This window comes from Pristiophorus japonicus, chromosome 2 (assembly GCF_044704955.1).
Source record: "Pristiophorus japonicus isolate sPriJap1 chromosome 2, sPriJap1.hap1, whole genome shotgun sequence".
Classification (NCBI taxonomy): Eukaryota; Metazoa; Chordata; class Chondrichthyes; family Pristiophoridae; genus Pristiophorus; species Pristiophorus japonicus.
The window spans coordinates 196,519,630-196,540,025 of NC_091978.1; the positions used below are offsets into that span (position 1 = coordinate 196,519,630).

Here is a 20,396-nt window from a genome sequence, read left to right on the forward strand (position 1 = left end):
GACTTGCTTCCACTCTAAAAATGAGTCCTTAGGTGGCTGAACAGTCCAATACGAGAACCACAGTCCATGTCACAGGTGGGACAGATGGTCGTTGAGGGAAAGTGTGGGTGGGACAGGTTTGCCGCACGCTCTTTCCGCTGCCTGCGCTTGATTTCTGCATGCTCTCGGCGATGAGACTCGAGGTGCTCAGCGCCCTCCCGGATGCACTTCCGCCACTTAGCGCGGTCTTTGGCCAGGGACTCCCAGGTGTCAGTGGGGATGTTGCACTTTATCAGGGAGGCTTTGAGGGTGTCCCTGTAATGTTTTCTCTGCCCGCCTTTGCTCATTTGCCATGAAGGAGTTCAGAGTAGAGTGCTTGCTTTGGGAGTCTCGTGTCTGGCATGCGAACGATGTGGCCTGCCCAAGTGTGGTCAGTGCTGATCAAGTGTGGTCAGTGCTTCAATGCTGGGGATGTTGGCCTGGTCGAGGACACTAATGTTGGTGCGTCTGTCCTCCCAGGGGATTTGTAGGATCTTGCAGAGGGATCGTTGGTGGTATTTCTCCAGTGACTTCAGGTGCCTACTGTACATGGTCCATGTCTCTGAGCCATACAGGAGGGCGGGTATTACTACAGCCCTGTAGACCATGAGCTTGGTGGCAGTTTTGAGGGTCTTCAAACACGCTTTGTCTCAGGTGGCTGAAGGCTGCACTGGCGCATTGGAGGCGGTGTTGAATCTCGTCGTCAATGTCTGCTCTTGTTGATAAGGTATGGGAAATGGTCCACGTTGTCCAGGGCTGCGCCGTGGATCTTGATGACTGGGGGGCCAGTGCTGTGCGGTGAGGACAGGCTGGTGGAGGACCTTTGTCATATGCTTTCGTACGCCTCAGTAAATATGTCGACTCTGTCCTGGAGTTCAGCCTCTGAATGTGCGCAGACGCATGTGCACGTACTGTAGCTCGACGACAGAGGTTGGGGTGGTCTTGGACCGGCTTGGAGACAGCGAAGGTTGAACAGGTTCCCACTGGTTCTGCAATTTAGTTCCACTCCAGCGGGGAGCTTGTTGAGTGAGAGGTGGAGCATGGCAGCGAAGAAGATTGAGAAGAAGGTTGGGGCGATGACACAGCCCTATTTGACCCCGGTGCGGATGTCGATTGGGTCTGTAATGGATCTGTTGGTAAGGATCATGGCCTGCATGTCGACGTGGAGCAGGCGGAGAATGACGACAAACTTTTGGGGCCATCCGAAACGGAGGAGGATGCTCCTTGGACCCTCATGGTTGACGGTATCAAAGGTCTTTGTAAGGTCAAAGAAGGCCATGTATAAGGGCTGGTACTGTTCCCCGCATTTTTCCTGCAGCTGTCGCACTGCAAAAATCATGTCTGTTGTGCCCCGTAGGGGATGAAATCCGTACTGTGACTCCGGGAGGAGCTCGTCAGCCACAGGGAGAAGGCACTTGAGGAGGACTTGAGCGACAACTTTCCCAGTGGTCGATAACAGGGAGATTCCTTTGTAGTTGCCGCAGTCGGACTTGTCCCCTTTTTTAAAGATGGTCACGATCACTGCATCTCTGAGATCTCCCAGCATGCTCTCAGTGACTTTCTAAATGATAAATCATACTGTCCTTCAGAATTTTTTCCAATAACTTTGCCACCACTGAGGTTATATTGACTGGCCTGTAATTACTTGGTCTATCTCTTTCTCAATGTTAGCAGTTCTCCAGTCCTCTGGCACCACCTGTAGCCAGTGAGGACTTGAAAATGATGGTCAGAGTCTCCGCTATTTCCTCCATTGCCTCTATATATATTTCATCCAGGCCTGATGCTAAACCTCAGTACTTCCTCTCTCTCTCTATGTTTATTCCATCTAATATTTCACATACCTCCTCAATGTCTGCATTGACACTCTTCTGTGAAGGCAGGTGCAAAGTATTCCTCAAGAACCATACCCATGTCTTCCCTCTCCATACGTAGATTACCTTTTTGGTCCCTTATCGGCCCTACTCTTTGCTTAGTTATTCTCTTGCTCTTTATGCATTTATAAAACATCTTTGGGTTTTCTTTGATGTTACTTGCCAATATTTTTTCATGCCCTCTCTTTGCTTTCCTAATTTCCTTTTTAATTTCACCCCTGAATTTTCTATACTCTTATGTTTTCTGTAGTTTTAAGCTCTCGGTATCCTTTTTTCCCCTTTTTTCCTAATTCGACCCTGTATGCCCCTTGACATACAGGGGGCTCTCGATTTGGGAGTTCCACCCTTTTTCTTTGTGGGAAAAAAAATTTTCTGAACCCACCCTATCTCTTCTTTGAATGTCTCCCCACTGCTGACACAGATTTACCTTCAAGTAGCTGTTTCCAATCCACTTTTGCTAAATCACATCTCAGCTTAGTAAAATTGGCCTTTCCCAACCAAGAACTTTTACACCTGCTCTATCTGTGTCCTTTTCCACAACTATACTACATCTAACTGAATTATAATTACTACCACCAAAATGCTCTCCCATTGTTACCCCTTCCACCTGCCCAGCTTCATTCTCTAAAATTAAGTCCAGAACTGCTACCGCTCTTGTTGGGCTTGTTACATACTGGCTAAAAAAGTTCTCCTCAATGCATTTTTAAAATTCTGTGCCCTCTAATCCTTTTACACTAATTGTATCCCAGTTAATATTAGGGTAGTTTAAATCCCCTACTATTACTGCCCCATTGTTTTTGCACTTCTCAAAAATGTGTCTACATATTTGCTCTGACTGTTTGGGGATCTATAGTACACTCCCAGCAATGTGACTGCCCCTTTTTTGTTGTTCAAAAAGGCAGGGGGGAGGAAAGGACAAAAGGGAAGGTCGTTGATAGGATGGAAGACAGGAGTGATTGAATGACAAAAGGGATGATGTTGCAAGGCAAAAGGGGGTGGCAATGGGACAAGAAAAACAAAAGATGGGTCCAGACGAGATGTAAATGACAATGGTAGAATGATTACCAGCAGCTGCAGTCCAAAAAATTTGGGAGCAGCGATTATGATCTGAAATTGTTAAACTCAATATTGAGTCTGGAAGATTGTAAAGTGCCTAATTGATACAGGTAGTGCTGTTCCTCGAGCTTCCGCTGAGCTTCATTAGAGCAGTGTTGGAGGCCGAGGACAGGACAGTCAGAGTGCGAGTGGGACGGACTATTAAAATTAAAAGCGACCAGAAGCTCAGGATCACGCATGCGTTTTCACAAATGATCACCCAGTCTGTGTTTGGTCTCCCCAATGTAGAGGAGACTGCATCGTGAGCAGAAAATACAGTATATTAAATTGAAAGAAGTACAAGTAAATCGCTGTTTCACCTGGAAGGAGGGTTTGGGGCGCTGCTCAGTGGGAAAGGGGAAGGTAAAAGGGCAGGTACTGCATCTCCTGCTCTTGGATGGGATGGTACCATAGGAAGGGGAGCGGGTGTTGGATGTACCAGGGTGTCGCGTAGGGAACAATTCCTTCAGAATGCTGAAACGGGGGGGGAGGAGAAGATGTGTTTGGTGGTGGCAAAAATGGCAGAGGATAAACCGTTGAATGTGGAAGCTCGTGGGGTGAAAGGTGACGACAAGGGGAACCTTATCACGGTTCTGGGAGGGGAACGGGTGAGAGCAGAAGTGCGGGAAATGGGACAGACCTGTCGAGGAGGCCACGGTGGAGTGGAATCCTCATTTGAGGAAAAAGGAAGACATATCGAAAGCAATTGTATAGAAGGTGACATCGTCAGATGTGACAGAGACGGAGAAACTGGTAGAATGATTACAGGAAACGGGGTGGGAGGAAGTGTAATTAAGGTAGTTGTGGGAGTCAGTGGGCTTATAATAGATATTGGTCAATAGCCTATCCCCAGAAATGGATATAGAGAGAAGTCAGGGAAGGGAAGGGAAGGGAAGGGAAGAGTCAGAGCTAACACTCCAGTGCAGTGCTGAGGGAGTGCTGCACTGTCGGAGGTACCGTCTTTCGGATGAGACGTTAAACCGAGGCCCCATCTGTTCCCTCAGGTGGACATAAAAGATTCCATGGCACTATTTCGAAGAGGAGCAGGGGAGATATTCCTGGTGTCCTGGCTAATATCTATCCCTCACTCAACATAAGAAAAACAGATTATCTGGTCATTATCACATTGCTGTTTGTGGGAGCTTGCTGTGCGCAAATTAACTGCCGCGTTTCCCACATTACAACAGTAACTACACTCCTAAAGTACTTAATTGGCTGCGAAGCGCTTTGTGACATCCGGTGGTCGTGAAAGGCGCTATATAAATTTATGGACCATGTGAAGGCGAGGGAGAGGTGAAAATTGGATACAAAGTTGATGAAATTTTCCAGTTTGGGGTGAGAGTAGGAAGTGGCACCGATACAGTCAGCAATATACCAAAAAATGAAGCGAGAGAGGGGATCCGAGTAGGACTGGAATAAAGAATGTTCCACATATCCCGTGAGTTCCCATAACAACACCTTTTATTTGGAGGAAGTGAGTGGAGTCAAAGGAGAAGTTGTTTCAATGTAAGAATAAGTTCAGCCAGGCAGAGGAGGGTGGTGGTGGATGAGGACTAGTTGGGCCTGGATGAGGACTAGCCAGGCCTCTGTTCAAGGAAGAAGTGGAAGGCCCTCAAGCCACCCTGATGAGGGTTGGAGGTGTAGTTCTCAAACTTTTGTCGCCGAGGTCCACCTCCCCTGTTATAAAATTTCACAGACCCCCTGTAAAACAACACAAGAACTTGAGTTTTACAATTGCAGATATATTTATTATTTTTGTTTTACTTACTTAAAGTGAAACTTGTTGCTGATGCTTATTTTCAAATTGCTCCGTGGCCTTGCCCCTCCCTGCATCTCTCCTCCTCTTGTCCCTACAACCACCCAATATCTCTGCCCTCCTCCAATTCTGGACTCATGCGCATCACTGATTTTCATCGCTCCACCACTGGCATCCGTGCTTTTAACTGGCTGCTCCCAAAGTTCTCGAATTCCCTCCGTAAACATCTCAGTCTCTCTATCCCTCACCCCTCCTTTAAAACACTCCTTAAAACTTAGCTCTTCAATTTTTTTTGTTCATGTGTTGTGGGGGTCACTGGCAAGGACAGCATTTATTGTCGATCCATAATTACCCTTGAGAAGGTGGTGGTGAGCCGCTGCCTTGTACCGCTGCAGTCCGTGTGGTGAAGGTAATCACATAGTGCTATTAGGGAGAGAGTTCCAGGATTTTGACCCAGCGATGAAGGAGGAACGGCGATCTATTGCCAAGTCAGGATGTTGCGTAACTAGGAGAACTTGGAGATAATGCTGTTCCATGCAGCTGTTGCCCTTGTCCTTCTAGGCAGTAGAGGTCACAGGTTTGTTAGGTGCTGTCAAAGTACCTTCAGCCAGTTCCTGCAGTGCATCTTCTAAATGGTACACACTGCAGCCACACTGCGCTGGTGATGAAGGGAGTGAATGTTTAAGGTGGTGGGTGGGCTGCAAACAAAGCGGGCTGCTTTGTCCTGGATTGTGGAGAGATTCTTGAGTGTTGTTGGAGCTGCAATCATCCAGGCCAGTGGAGAGCATTCCATCACACTCCTGACTTGTGCCTTGTGGATGGTGGAAATGGATTGGGGAGTCAGGTGGTGAGTCACTCACCGCAGAATGCCCAGCCTCTAACCTGCTCTTGTTGCCACAGTATTTATGTGGCTGGTCCAATTACGTTTCTGGTCAATGGTGACTCCCCCAGGATGTTGCTGGTGGTGAACTTGGTGATGGTAATGCCATTACATGTCAACGGACGGTGGTTAACCTCTCTCTTGTTGGAGATGATCATTGCCTGGCACTTTTGTGGCGCAAATGTTACTTCCCATTTATCAGCCCAAGCCTGAATGTCATCCAGGTCTTGCTGCATGGGGACAGAGACTGCTTCATTAACTGAGGAGTTGTGAATGGAACTGAACACTGTGCAATCGTCAGCGAACATCCCTACTTCTGACCTTATGGTGGAGGGGTGGTCATTGATGGAGCAGCTGAAAATGGTTGGGCCGAAGACCCTGAGGAACTCCTGCAGCGATGTCCTGGGGCTGAGATGATTGGTCTCCATCAACCACACCATCTTCCTTTGTGCTAGGTATGACTCCAGCCAGTGGAGAGTTTTCCCCAATTCCCATTGACTTCAATTTTACTAGTGCTCCTTGATGCCACACTAGGTCAAAATGCTGCCTTGATGTCAAGGGTATTCACTCTCACCTCACCTCTGGAATTCAGCTCTTTTCTCCATTTTTGGACCAAGTCTGTAATAAAGTCTGGAGCCGTGTGGTCCTGGTGGAACTCAAACTGAGCATCGGTGAGCAGGTTATTGAGAGTAAATGCCACTTGAAAGTACAAGCAAAAATGTTTTTGCCAAACTGCATTTGGGTACGAAGGTGGCCCTTTAGTTTCGAAGACACGTTTTCATATCAGGTATGCTCATTTTTATATCAACAACAGTTTAGAAAATCTTCATAATTTTAAAAGTCATCCAACTCAATCGGTTTTCCACAGTATAGTAAAAACTAGATGCACTGCACTACTATCTGATGACAAATAACAACTATCTAGTTTGTACAGTACATCGTAAACCAACCTGTGCACGTCTCATGTACATCAATCCCTCCTTCTTGTGCTCAGGTGGAGCAGATGGATGACCAGGTTGGGGAAGGCTGCACGTGGAAAGGACTTACAATTAGAACAAGAGTCAGTCTCATTGATTGCTGTATTGTTTCAATGAATTGTCTCGGGGGTTTATAAACAGAATTAAAATCCAAAAAATGATAAATGGAGATAGCTCTGGAGAATACTGTTATGAATCTATGTATTATTACAGTGTCACCCTGTGCTACATTATATTCAACACCATTATTCAGCATGTAGCAAGCTCCCACCTCAGCCAACTAACCAGGGAAAAGGTGTCTCCACAAAGCTGAAGAAGAAGGGGGCAATGAAAAAAACAGACATGCTGCTCTCCCATGATTTTTTGTGATTGGTTCACCAGTTATACGATCAGCTGCATGAAAATTACACTGTACCTAAGCCTAAAAAGGAAAATAACTTATCAAATAGGTAGTAAAGTTAATTAGATTAAAAGCAAAAACTCAAATTACATTTTATAAATTACCCCTCAAAGGGTTTCAACTTAGGTTCAAATTGCATGAACCTATCAATGACAAAGAATTTCATATAAAAAAGTAGTACGGTTTAATTAAATGGCCAAAGTAGTAGAAAACTACAAAGTAAATAATGAAAGTTTGCCTACCTCATATGGTTGTCTCCATTCTTCAAATGGTCTGCATCCTCCACACACTGTAGGAGTAAAGTCTATATTGATTCTGGGAAACCACACGCTTAGCATGCACATCAAAATGTAACCATGATAATGTAGATAGGTGATGTTGAATATTAACTCCCAGAAGCTGTGCCATTACACCAGCTTGTTTCGAGCGGAAGCTACACCAAAACGGGTTATTAACCCGCTAATCTCAAACCTTACACCCCACAGGGTCCATTGGGATGGATGAATAGGGTTGTGTGTGTGGAGGTTGCAGAATAGTCCAAGAATTATGAAAACCCTACAAGGTAGGTAATCTATCCTCATTCTTCATTAAGCATCTTCCCCACACTGTAGGAGCATAAAGTACAGTAATAAAATTAGGGGGCTGGAGGCTACTTTAGATGATCCATAACACCAGCTACTGGAACAAATTGTCAAAGACATCATCATGTGCAGTAAACATATCTAAACAGTAATGCTCGTTAAATGTGTGATGATCTTTCCCACAACTCCATGTTTGAATCTCTCCAATCAGGTTTCCGCCCCTGCCACAGCACTGAGACAGCCCTAATCAAAGTCACAATTGACATCTTATGTGACCATGGTGCATTATACCTCCTCATCCTTTTCAACCTGTCTGCAGACTTTGGCATGGTTGCCACATCATCCTCCGCCAACACTTCTCCTCTATTGTCCAGAATTGCAGCGAGTGACTCACTTACCGACTCCCCAAAGCCTTTCCACCATCTACAATGCTCAAGTCTGGAGTGTAATGAAATACTCTCAACCAACGCTCCCTCTAGACTGCGCGGCAACCCAGCTCTCTGCCAGTCCCGTGCAACCTGGGAGCAGCTTTTCCAATGTTAAATTTCACACATGCGCAAAACTGTGAGAGGGCCACGCATCCAAAACAAGAATTAGGGGGAACATTGCTCTCCACTTGCTCGACACCATCTAGGACAAAGCAGCCCACTTCATTGGCACCCCATCCACCACTTTAAACATTCACCCCCTCCACCACCATCGCACCGTGGCTGCAGTGAGTACCATTTACAAGTTGCACTGCAGCAACTGGCCAAGGCTTCTTCAACAGCACCTCCCAATCCTACTTTCTAACACCTGGAAGGACAAGGGCAGCAGGCGCATAGAACACCACCACCTCCAAGTTCCCCTCCAAGTCACATACAATCTTTACTTGGAAATATCTCGCCATCCCTTCATCATCACTGAATCAAAATCCGAGAATTTTCTCCCTAACAGTACTATGAGAGTACCTTCACCACACGGACTGCAGCGGTTCGAGGTGGCTGCTCATCATCCCCTTCGCAAGGACAATTAGGGATAAGCAATAAATACTGATCTTGCCATTGATGCCTACATCCCATGAATTAATTTTTTTTTAAAGATTGACCTCGCTGGTTTCCATTTTTACCTATCCAGTCGTAGCCAGAGAATCTCCTGCAATTGCTGCTCTTCCCACCCCGTAATGTTACTTCTGGAGTCCCCCAAGGTTTGATGCCCTTGATTTTAAAATTTTCACTCATGTTTAAATCCTTTCATATCTCTGTGAACTCTGCATTCCTCAAACTTTGATCTCGTCTGTCTCCCACTTCTTTAATTCTACCATTGGAGGACATGCCTTTAGCCATCTAGGCCCCAAGCTCTCTAATTCCCTCCCTAAATCTCAAAGCCTCCCTCTCCTCCTTAAAGCCCATTTTCGGTCTTCTGCCGCCCCCGTTAGCGCCCTAGAGGGGCAGCAATGCGGTAGTAAGATCTTCCGGACAGGCAGCCAGCTTCCAGCGACCTGCCAAGAGTTTTGGTGCCAGTTTCAATAGGGTACGGAGCATTACCGCCCGGAAGAGGCGAGCCGGTGTGCAACACCCCTGGTTGCGACACCGGCTCGATTTTTGGCTATTGCCCGATCCATAGTACTCTGTAGAGCGACCTGCTGGGACCGCCTGTGAAAGCGGGCGATCCGAGCTGTAGTGGCTACAGTGAGGTAAGTAATGTCGACCTCAAGTAAGTGTAATAGGTTTCCCGGCCATGCAAAAAAAAAATCTGCATTATTATGGTCTCATAACTTTGAGAGTTATTTATTGGGAATATTTCTGGCGTCCCCCCCCCAACCCCACACCCCCCCCCCAGGCTTCTCAGAGCGTTCTGAGGCTGGCTGTTTAGCTCGGGACTTTCGCTTGTTCAGATGGCCAAGCGTCCTAAGAGAGATGTGTAACGCCTCCCTTAGAGCTCCGCCCCACAATCAGGGCCCAGCTGACGAATTTTGCTGACTGAAGTGCAAACTGTTCCCAGGTGCAAATTTTACCACCCCGCTGCCATTACCGTCCCGAAATGAGCAGAACCGAAAATCCAGCCCTCAACTCTTTGACCAAGCTTTTGGTCACCTGCCCTAATGTCTCCTTCTTTGGCTCAAGTCAAGCCGATTATGCTCCTGTGAAACACCTATATTCAGGCATTATATAAATGCAAGTTGTCATTGATTATTCTGTATGACAGCTTTGCAGGTATTATCAATTGTATTTGATTGAAAGACACTAAAGGGAAAGCTGTGGAATGGCCTTTAACCTATCCCTTGGGCTTCACCCCAAGTTAGCCGAAATACAAAATGTAATCAGCCATCCAGTTAGTTGTTTGGTCATCAGCTTGAATTGGATTTTTCCACTATAGGAAACAAATAACAATCAATATTGCTGAAATTGCATCATGCAAGAGCCCAGTAACCTGATAACGAGTATCTACAAATGGCATGATGGCAGATAAAATGAGATAAAACATTTGGTCCAAATGAAACTGGGAAGTAACTTTTGATAGGAAATCCAGGTGAGTTCTAAGGACCGGTAGGGATATCAAATTAAATACAGCTGATGTACAACAAAGTCCAGTTTTCCAAACAAGAAATTTTGGCTCATATGATCCAAGAGGTTCCAACAATGGATATGTTCATTTATTAAAAGCTAAAATTAAAAGTTCAATTTCCAAATGACTTGCATAAATGGGACATCAACAGTGGCTCCCTGAATGAATCAAGCACAAACTGGTCTGGAAAGACCAAAATGCATGTCCGTGGATAGAAATGGATTTTAAATTGACTCTAAGGACCGGTAGGGATATCAAATTAAATACAGCTGATGTACAACAAAGTCCAGTTTTCCAAACAAGAAATTTTGGCTCATATGATCCAAGAGGTTCCAACAATGGATATGTTCATTTATTAAAAGCTAAAATTAAAAGTTCAATTTCCAAATGACAATAATGTAAGGGACATTTAATAAGACTAATCAGTTTTGTAGAACATAGTATGAACTTTTTTCACCTGTTATTCAAGTCTACTATGTGTCAATCAAATCAAGATCTCTAATTCCACAGTGGGAGACCGTTCAAATGATTGTTTCCTTTCTATAGATCAGCTATCGATCAGAAGATTTCTAAGTTCCCTTGCTAAGTATTGGACAAAACATTTAGCTCATAAATCAGACACTACTGGCTCAGTTAGACTATCTTGACAGAGGAGCAGATCACCACTACCTTCCTGTTTGTAATATAGTAGACAACGGTATTATTAACAATAGAGAGGTACTTCCATTTCATGTTGTATTTAAACTATTCCTATGTATGTACATCTAAAAAACATTCAGCACTGAGCCAGGTGGTGGATGAAGCTTTAGCAACACCTTTCTGGTGTGACCAGGACCTCTTTGTTGGAGAGGCCCTTCACCAGAGTAACCCTGTAGTGCTGAGCCAAATAAATCCCCCGTGAAGGGATCAGTTGTTTTTCACCATTGGCTTATGTAATAGTTGGTATTGACTGATGTTGATGTCCTCAACATCTCAGCAATGTGGTCATAGATACAAACCGGTGCCAGAAAGTCCTTGGCACCGACTCGTGTCTGTGTGTCTTCAGCAAAGTCCAACTGGAAGTTGTTGTCTTTAAGTCCTTGCAACTTTTCAATTTTATCCTTAATAATATGGGACAGAGAACTCAGATAATCTCCACAGGTGTGTTTGGAGAACCCAAGGCGAATATGAGACAAGACATGTGGTACATGTGGCAGGTGACATTGGACCTACGTTCCCAAAGCTCACCACGATTGGGTTTTCTCTTGTGTCATGTCAGAGCCTGGTGTAGATTAATTGACAGGTGAAATTGATTGGCCTATTTAATCAGTAACTCCATTATCATTGCATCATGCGTGCAGCAGAATGGTAGAAGGCAAACTCGACAGACCTTGGTCTTTTTTCCTCTAGCAAATCCAAGAGTAGCGAGAATGTGAAACTCGCTACCACAGGGAGTGGTTGAAACAAATAGTATAGATGCAGTTAAGGGGAGGTTTGACAAGCATATGAGGGAAAAGGGAATAGAGGGTTATGCTGATAGATTTAGATGAGGAAAGATGGGAGGAGACTCGAGTGAGCATAAATGCCGACATGGATTGATTGGGCCAAATGACCAATTTGTATGTCGTATATCCAATGTAATCCTATGTTCCCATTGTACGCAGTGATTTTGGCAACAAGCATTTGATGCATTTATAGCCATCAGCGATCATGCATGGATTATTGCAGATTGTACAGTGCTCTAGTCTGGTGTCAACATATTAATTCCAATCTTTCAAGCAGTGCAGTCTCACTGATCGCGGCCACAGGTCAGAAAACAGGCCCTGACCTCAGGCACCCAATTTGGACCTAAATTTCTAATGGCTATTTTTTTTAAGTGCGAGAGCCTTATTTTGATGGAATATTTAAGTAAATAATTTCCCTTGCTAAATTTCACAATTACAGGCAAGGCTCCTTCCACAATGCACCCACATAAGAGACAGCATGGCAGGGAAACAGGTTTTGCCTGCTTTGAAGTCTTTCTTAAAGTAACCTTGCTGTTTGTTGCTGTTACATTATGCATTTTGAAGTCCACATTTTTTGTTGTGCATTGAACAGCTGCCATACTACTACTCCCTCTAGTCCCTCCCTCCCCTTAATTGTTATCTTTTTGCTCAAAATCTACATTTGTCTAAAAGATATGTTTCTGGAGTCTGGGTAACTCCCATTGCATTGATGGTCATTTTCCAACATGCTATAGACTCTGGATCAGTTCCTATGGACTGGAAGGTAGCTAATGTAACACCATTTTTAAAAAAGGAGTGAGAGAAAACACAGAATTATAGACTGGTCAGCCTGACATCGGTGGTGGGGAAAATGTTGGAATCAATTATTAAAGATGTAATAGCAGCGCATTTGGAAAGCAGTGACAGAATCGGTCCAAGTCAGCATGGATTTATGAAAGGGAAATCATGTTTGACAAATCTTAGAATTTTTTGAGGATGTAACTAGTAGAGTGGACAAGGGAGAACCAGTGGATGTGGTGTTTTTAGACTTTCAAAAGGCTTTTGACAAGGTCTCACACAAGAGATTAGTTGCAAGATTAAAGCACATGGCATTGCGGGTAATGTACTGCTGTGGATAGAGAACTGGTTGGCAGACAGGAAGCAAAGAGTAGGAATAAAACAGGTCCTTTTCAGAATGGCAGGCAGTGACTAGTGGAGTACCGCAAGGTTCAGTGCTGGGACCCCAGCTATTTACAATATACATTAATGATTTAGACAAAGGAATTGAATGTAATATTTCCAAGTTTGTAGGTGACACCAAGCTGGGTAGCAGTGTGAGCTGTGAGGAAGAAGCTAAGAGACTGCAGGGGAACTTGGACAGGTTAGGTAAGTGGGCAAATGCATGGCAGATGCAGTATAATGTAGATAAATGTGAGGTTATCCACTTTGGTGGCAAAAACAGGAAAGCAGATCATCTGAATGGCGACAGATTAGTAAAAGGGGAGGTGCAACGAGACCTGGGTGTCATGGTACATCAGTCATTGAAAGTTGGCATACAGGTACAGCATGCGGTAAAGAAGGCAAATGGCATGTTAGCCTTCATAGCGAGAGGATTTGAGTATAGGAGCAGGGAGGTCTTACTACAGTTGTACAGGGCCTCGGTGAGGCCACACCTTGAATATTGTGTTCAGTTTTGGTCTCCTAATCTGAGGAAGGGCATTCTTGCTATTGAGGGAGTGCAGCGAAGGTTCACCAGACTGATTCCCGGGATGACAGGACTGACATTTGAAGAAAGACTGGATCGACTAGGCTTATATTCAATGGAATTTAGAAGAATGAGAGGGGGTCTCATAGAAACATATAAAATTCTGACGTGATTGGACAGGTTAGATGCAGGAAGAATGTTCCCGCTGTTGGGGAAGTCCAGGGGTCACAGTCTAAGGATAAGGGGTAAGCCATTTAGCACCAAGATGAGGAGAAACTTCTTCACTGAGAGTATTGTGAACCTGTGGAATTCTCTACCACAGAAAGTTGTTGATGCCAGTTCGTTAGATATATTCAAAAGGGAGTTAGATATGGCCCTTACGGCTAAACGGATCAAGGGGTATGGAGAGAAAGCAGGAATGGGGTACTGAAGTGCATGATCAGCCATGATCATATTGAATGGTGTTGCAGGCTCTAAGGGCTGAATGGCCTACTCTTACACCTATTTTCTATGTTTCTAAGTTGGGATCATGACAATCCCTTTGCTATTCCATCGTGCAGCATGAATCAGATGTGGAAAACCAATTCAGAACAGCACAACATTTTCAGTTCAACATCACTGCTATAGATATCCAAAGACTCATGTTAATAGATGATGCCACTCCTACCTGGATTTGCTAAAGGAGAACTGTCATCAATGTCTCCATTTCACAGCAGAGGCAATGAATGAGCTATACAACCTACTGCAGGCTGAATAACAGACAAATTCAAAGCCAGAGCTGGGCCCTTCCATTACTGTCAAGGTCACTGAGGGATTAAGCTTCTATGCAATGGCATCCTGCAGGGGACATCAGCCAGGTAATCCAGTCTACAATACATACTTTTATAAAGTAAGTGACTAACGGGATGTTTTTTTGGGGAAATGCTTTTATCACTTTCCTAATGGAAAGCAGACACAAAGCTTTCACTGTCTGATAAACTTTCTAAGAGCCAATTTCAGACAAAATCCATGCGGCCATCGAGCCTCCTGATATTAACTTCAATGAATATATCAAAAAGATGGCATACCACTATAAATATGCAGGTCATTTCAGAAACATAGAAACATAGAAAATAAATGCAGGAGTAGGCCATTCGGCCCTTCGAGCCTGCACCACCAATCAATAAGATCATGGCTGATTATTCCGTCAGTACCCCTTTCCTGCTTTCTCTCCATACCCCTTGATCCCTTTAGCCGTAAGGGCCATACCCAACTCCATCTTGAATATATCCAATGAACTGGCATCAACAACTCTCTGCGGAAGAGAATTCCACAGGTTAACAACTCTCTGAGTGAAGAAGTTTCGCCTCATCTCAGTCCGAAATGGCCTACCACGAAGAATGTGTCCCCTGGTTCTGGACTTCCCAAACATCGGGAACATTCTTCCCGTATCTAACCTGTCCAGTCCCGTCAGAATCTTATATGTTTCTATGACATTCCCTCTCATCCTTCTAAATTCCAGTGTATAAAGGCCCAGTTGATCCAGTCTCTCCTCATATCTCAATCCAGCCATCCCTGGAATCAGTCTGGTGAATCTTCGCTGCACTCCCTCAATAGCAAGAACATCCTTCCTCAGATTAGGAGACCAAAACTGAACACAATATTCCAGGTGAGGACTCACCAAGGCCCTGTACAACTGCAGTAAGACCTCCCTGCTCCTATACTCAAATCCCCAAGCTATGAAGGCCAACATATCATTTGCCAAATTGTACATCCCTCTCTGGAGTAAAAATAAAACAGGGATGATGGCTCAACCGTGGCTAACAAAAGAAATTAAGGATAGTGTTAAATCCAAGAAAGAGGCATATAAATTGGCCAGAAAAAGCAGCAAACCTGAGGACTGGGAGAATTTTATAATAGAGCAGAGGAGGACAAAGGGTTTAATTAGGAGGGGGAAAATAAGAGTATGAGAGGAAGCTTGCTGGGAACATAAAAACTGACTGCAAAAGCTTCTATAGATATGTGAAGAGAAAAAGATTAGTGAAAACAAACATAGGTCCCTTGCAGTCAGATTCAGATGAATTTACAATGGGAAACAAAGAAATGGCAGACCAGTTAAACAAATAGTTTGGTTCTGTCTTCGCGAAGGAAGACACAAATAACCTTCCGGAAATAACAGGGGACAGAGGGCAAAGTGAGGAGGAGGAACTGAAGGAAATCCTTATTAGGCAGGAAATTGTGTTAGGGAAATTGATGGGATTGAAGCCCGATAAATCCCCAGGGCCTGATAGTCTGCATCCCACGGTACTTAAGGAAGTGGCCATAGAAATAGTGGGTGCATTGGTGATCATTTTCCAACAGTCTATCGACTCTGGATCAGTTCCTATGGACTGGAGGGTAGCTAATGTAACACCACTTTTTTAAAAAGGAGGGAGAAAGAAAACGGGTAATTATAGACCAGTTAGCCTGACATCAGTAGTGTGGAAAATGTTGGAATCAATTATTAAAGATGAAATAGCAGCGCATTTGGAAAGCAGTGATGGGATCGGTCCAAGTCAGCATGGATTTATGAAAGGGAAATCCCTCTTGACAAATCTTCCAGAATTTTTTGAGGATGTAACTGGTAGAGTGGACAAGGGAGAACCAGCGGATGTGGTGTATTTGGACTTTCAAAAGGCTTCTGACAAGGGCCCACACAATAGATTGGTGTGCAAAATTAAAGCACATGGGTATTGGGGGTAATGTACTGATGTGGATAGGGAACTAGTTGGCAGACAGGAAGCAGAGAGTCAGGATAAACGGGTCCTTTTCAGAATGGCAGGCAGTGACTAGTGGATGCCGCTCAGTGCTGGGACCCCAGCTATTTACAATATACATTAATGATTTAGATGAAGGAATTGAGTGTAATATCTCCAAGTTTGTAGATGACACTAAGCTGGGTGGTGGTGTGAGCTGTGAGGAGGATGCTAAGAGGCTGCAGGGTGACTTGGACAGGTTCGGTGAGTGGGCAAATGCATGGAAGATACAGTTTCATGTGGATAAATGAGAGGTTATCCACTTTGGTGGCAAAAACACGAAGGCAGAATATTATCTGAATGTCGGCAGATTAGGAAAAGGAGGTGCTACGAGACCTGGGTGTCATGGTACATCAGTCATTGAAAGTTGGCATGCAGGTACAGCAGGCGGTGAAGAAGGCAAATGGTATGTTGGCTTTCATAGCTAGGGGATTTGAGTATAGGAACAGGGAGGTCTTACCGCAGTTGCACAAGGCCTTAGTGAGGCCTCACCTGGAATAGTGTGTTCAGTTTTGGTCTCCTAATCTGATGAAGGACGTTCTTGCTATTGAGGGAGTGCAGCGAAGGTTCCCCAGACTGATTCCGGGATGGCAGGACTGACACATATGAGGAGTGACTGGATCGACTTGGCCTCTATTCACTGGAGTTTAGAAGGATGAGAGGGGTTCTCAGAGAAACATATAAAATTCTGACGGGACTGGACAGGTTAGATGCAGGAAGAATGTTCCCGATGTTGGGGAAGTCCAGAACCAGGGGACATAGTCTAAGGATAAGGGGTAAGCCATTTAGGACTGAGATGAGGAGAAACTTCTTCACTGAGTTGTTAATCTGTGGAATTCCCTACTGCAGAGAGCTGTTGAGGCCAGTTCATTGGATGTATTCAAGAGGGAGTTAGATATGGCCCTTACGGCTAAAGGGATCAAGGGGTATGGAGAGAAAGCAGGAAAGGGGTACTGAGGTGAATGATCAGCCATGATCTTATTGAATGGTGGTGCAGGCTCTAAGGGCCGAATGGCCTACTCCTGCACCTATTTTCTATGTTTCTATGTTTCCAAGTTTCTATGCCTTCCTCACCGCCTGCTATACCCTGCATGCCAACTTTCAATGATTATTGAACCATGACACCCAGGTCTCTTTGCACCTCCCCTTTTCCTAATCTGTTGCCATTCAGATAATATTCTGCCTTCGTGTTTTTGCCCCCAAAGTGGTATCCTCACATTTATCCACATTATACGCCATCTACCATGCATTTGCCCACTCACCTAACCTGTCCAAGTCATCCTGCAGCCTCTTAGCATCCTCCTCACAGCTCACACCGCCACCCAGTTTAGTGTCATCTGAAAATGTGGAGATATTACACTCAATTTCTTCATCGAAATCATTAATGTATATTGTAAAGAGCTGGGGTCTCAGCACTGAGCCCTGCAGCACCCCACTAGTCACTGCCTGCTATTCTGAAAAGGACCCATTTTATTCCTACTCTTTGCTTCCCCTGTCTGCCAACCAGTTCTCTATCCATTTCAGTACATTATCCCCAACACCATGTGCTTTGATTTTGCACACTAATCTCTTGTGTGGGACCTTGTCAAAAGCTTTTTGAAAGTCCAAATACACCACATCCACTGGTTCTCCCTTGTCTACTCTACTAGTTACATCCTCAAAAAATTCCAGAAGATTTGTCAAGCATGATTTCCCCTTCATAAATCCATGCTGACTTGGACCGATCCTGTCACTGCTTTCCAAATGCGCTGCTATTTCATTTTTAATAATTGATTCCAACATTTTCCCCACTATGATGTTCGGCTAACTGGTCTATAATTACCCTTTTTCTCTCTCCCTCCTTGTTTAAAAAGTGATGTTACATTAGCTACCCTCCAGTCCATAGGAACTGATCCAGAGTCGATAGACTGTTGGAAAATGATCACCAATGCATCCACTATTTCTTTGACCACTTCCTTAAGTACTTTGGGATACAGACTATCAGGCCCTGGGGATTTATCGGCCTTCAATCCCATCAATTTCCCGCCTAATAAGGATATCCTTTAGTTCCTCCTTCTCACTAGACCTTCGGTCCCCTAGTACTTCCGGAAGGTTATTTGTGTCTTCCTTCGTGAAGACAGAACTAAAGTATTTGTTCAATTGGTCTGCCATTTCTTTGTTCCCCATTATAAATTCACCTGAATCTGACTGCAAGGGACCTACATTTGTCTTAACTAATTTTTTTCTCTTCACATATCGCTTGCTAATGTAGGCAGCAACCATGATGCTTTCATTATGTAGCAGTCAACGAGCCACTGGAGTTACAACTTCCATGGATGAAGACCAATCACGTATGCAACAGAAGGTACACTTATCCTGGCACTTTTACGGATACAAGAAGATGTCTTCCTCATTTGCTCCCAATATCATGGGCCTAGGAGACTTCATTTATTCTCTCTGCCATTTCCCTCCATGCAGCTTGCAATTTGGTCTCTACAGGGTAGCGGTCTTCTGCACCACCCTCCTTTGCTGCACCTCCAAGATGTCATCAGTGAAGGGGACCAGTTTTCCCACATTGCTCCCGACAGTCATATCCTCATGCCAGAAATGGTTTGTTTGCAGAGCCAAGAGTTGTCTCCCCTTTAAGGGCTTACACCAGCCTTACATGAGCTGCTTATTTTCAGCCAATAGCATCCTGGCCTTGCATACATTTTCTGCATAAAGGGAGCCTATTTCATCAAAGAGGTCAGCTTTCTTACCAAAACTTGTTTAGGACAGCCCTCTCCACTAATAGCACAGTTACATCTCAGGTGAGTGTAGACTTGACTTTGCAGCTGAGGAGAAACTAATTTTATTTTGATGCATGAAAAATATTGCATTGTTCCACATTAGTCATGCCAGATCAGCAGTGTTCAGCGGGGGGCAGTCTCTGTGCTAAAACTAAATTGCAATTTTGTACGTTGGCCCCTTTGTGCTCTATTTATTTGTTTTTGTTTGCTTTTTGGCTTTCTTTGAAATGGGCACCTAGAAAGCATATGGTTGGCTGATGGTGTTACCATATGATCTGACGAAACCCTTCAGACTAACTAATCAACTGTGCAGCTGCTTCAAATTATTGGAAAAAACCTGGAAAATAAATTGGAATAATACTAGACCTAGATTGTATATCACACAAGAGTTTGAAACCATGTGTGACACCTCCAAACTGCACTGCTATCAACATTGTCATGTGCATATTAAGCATGTAATTTGTCTGGAACAAATCAAGTTTATGCTATACTCCTGCAGTGTGTAGAGGATGCTTAACCCAGAAATGCTATTGTTTCTAATACTATAAACTGCAATTATTTTTCAATCACTGTAATCTATTATGTAAAAGTATTGTTCGAGATACTTCCAAGTATTTCTGTATTTTCTGAATTATAAAGTTTATTCATTTTGATAGCATTGTGCAACTCTCCAACTGAGTGCCAACAGGATTAAAAAAACTCAATTTCCCACTCAGTTGAGTTCAGGATCTCAAATGCTTTGCTGAGATGTGATGTTGAATCAACACCAGGTGCCTCTTTGAAGCAAAGGATGAAATATCAAAAGTGTCATTCCTAGGTTAATCTCATGAATTTCCTAGTATTTAGCTCAAAAGTAGTGTTTTGTAAGCTAAGGAGCAGATTCCCACCTGCTCTCTTGACCATGGATACAGAATCTGCATTGCAAATTGAAAATTAAATCTATAAGCTAAAAATTAAAGTGTTATTTTATTCAAAAATTCTTTGCAAAATATTTAAAGTATACAAGAATCAAGGGAGGCAAGCCTACATATGCAAAGCTCTACCACACTTGTTATAGAAATGCACATCTTTAAAACACCTACACATTGAGCTCCCGGTAGACAGCATTCTGCAGCTTCTTTTCCCAACCTGTAAAACAAGCAAAATATTTTGGTAAAAACACGTTCAAAAATAATTAGTGCGATTTTTCCCTCCCTATCTTCAAAAGGATATTAATACACTAAAGAAAATCTGGATAAAAACTACTAGGATGATTTTGAGATTTAAGGTTCTAAGTTATAAAAGAGAAACGCAAAGAATAGAACAATTTTTATAAAAAAAAGAAAAGGAGCAGATTTGAATATTTAAAAGGTGTTTTTGTATCTGAATAGTGAAGTAGTGGAAGCACTCGAGTTTCCTGATATCAATCCGGAGTTCAGATCCTGGTTCTCCACTCACTGGGAGCTGTCAGAACCTTTTAACTCAGGCGCGGGAAAACTACCAGTAAGCCAAAGGCTCGCTCGTTGAGAAGCGTGAACAACACAACACAAACAAGTTATTTAGTTTGAACTGTATTCACAGA

The 20,396-nt window shown here is 43.9% G+C and overlaps 1 protein-coding gene across 7 annotated transcripts in view; it reads right to left on the bottom strand.

The window, feature by feature from the left end:
- tbc1d19 (TBC1 domain family, member 19) overlaps window positions 1-20,396 on the bottom strand; it is a 317,152-nt gene that overhangs the window by 251,831 nt on the left and 44,925 nt on the right. For 3 of the 7 annotated variants that reach the window (XM_070870665.1, XM_070870657.1, XM_070870654.1), the window contains exons 3-4: window positions 19,918-19,963; window positions 6,571-6,646 (exon numbers count right to left, since the gene is read on the bottom strand). The exons of 1 other annotated variant lie outside the window; for it this stretch is intronic. In XM_070870665.1, coding sequence (XP_070726766.1) covers window positions 6,571-6,646; window positions 19,918-19,963 — 122 coding nt within the window. Of the gene's footprint in view, window positions 1-6,570; window positions 6,647-7,239; window positions 7,287-19,917; window positions 19,964-20,396 lie in introns of all 7 variants that reach the window. 3 more of the 7 variants (XM_070870678.1, XM_070870660.1, XM_070870673.1) reach the window with 2 other exon arrangements.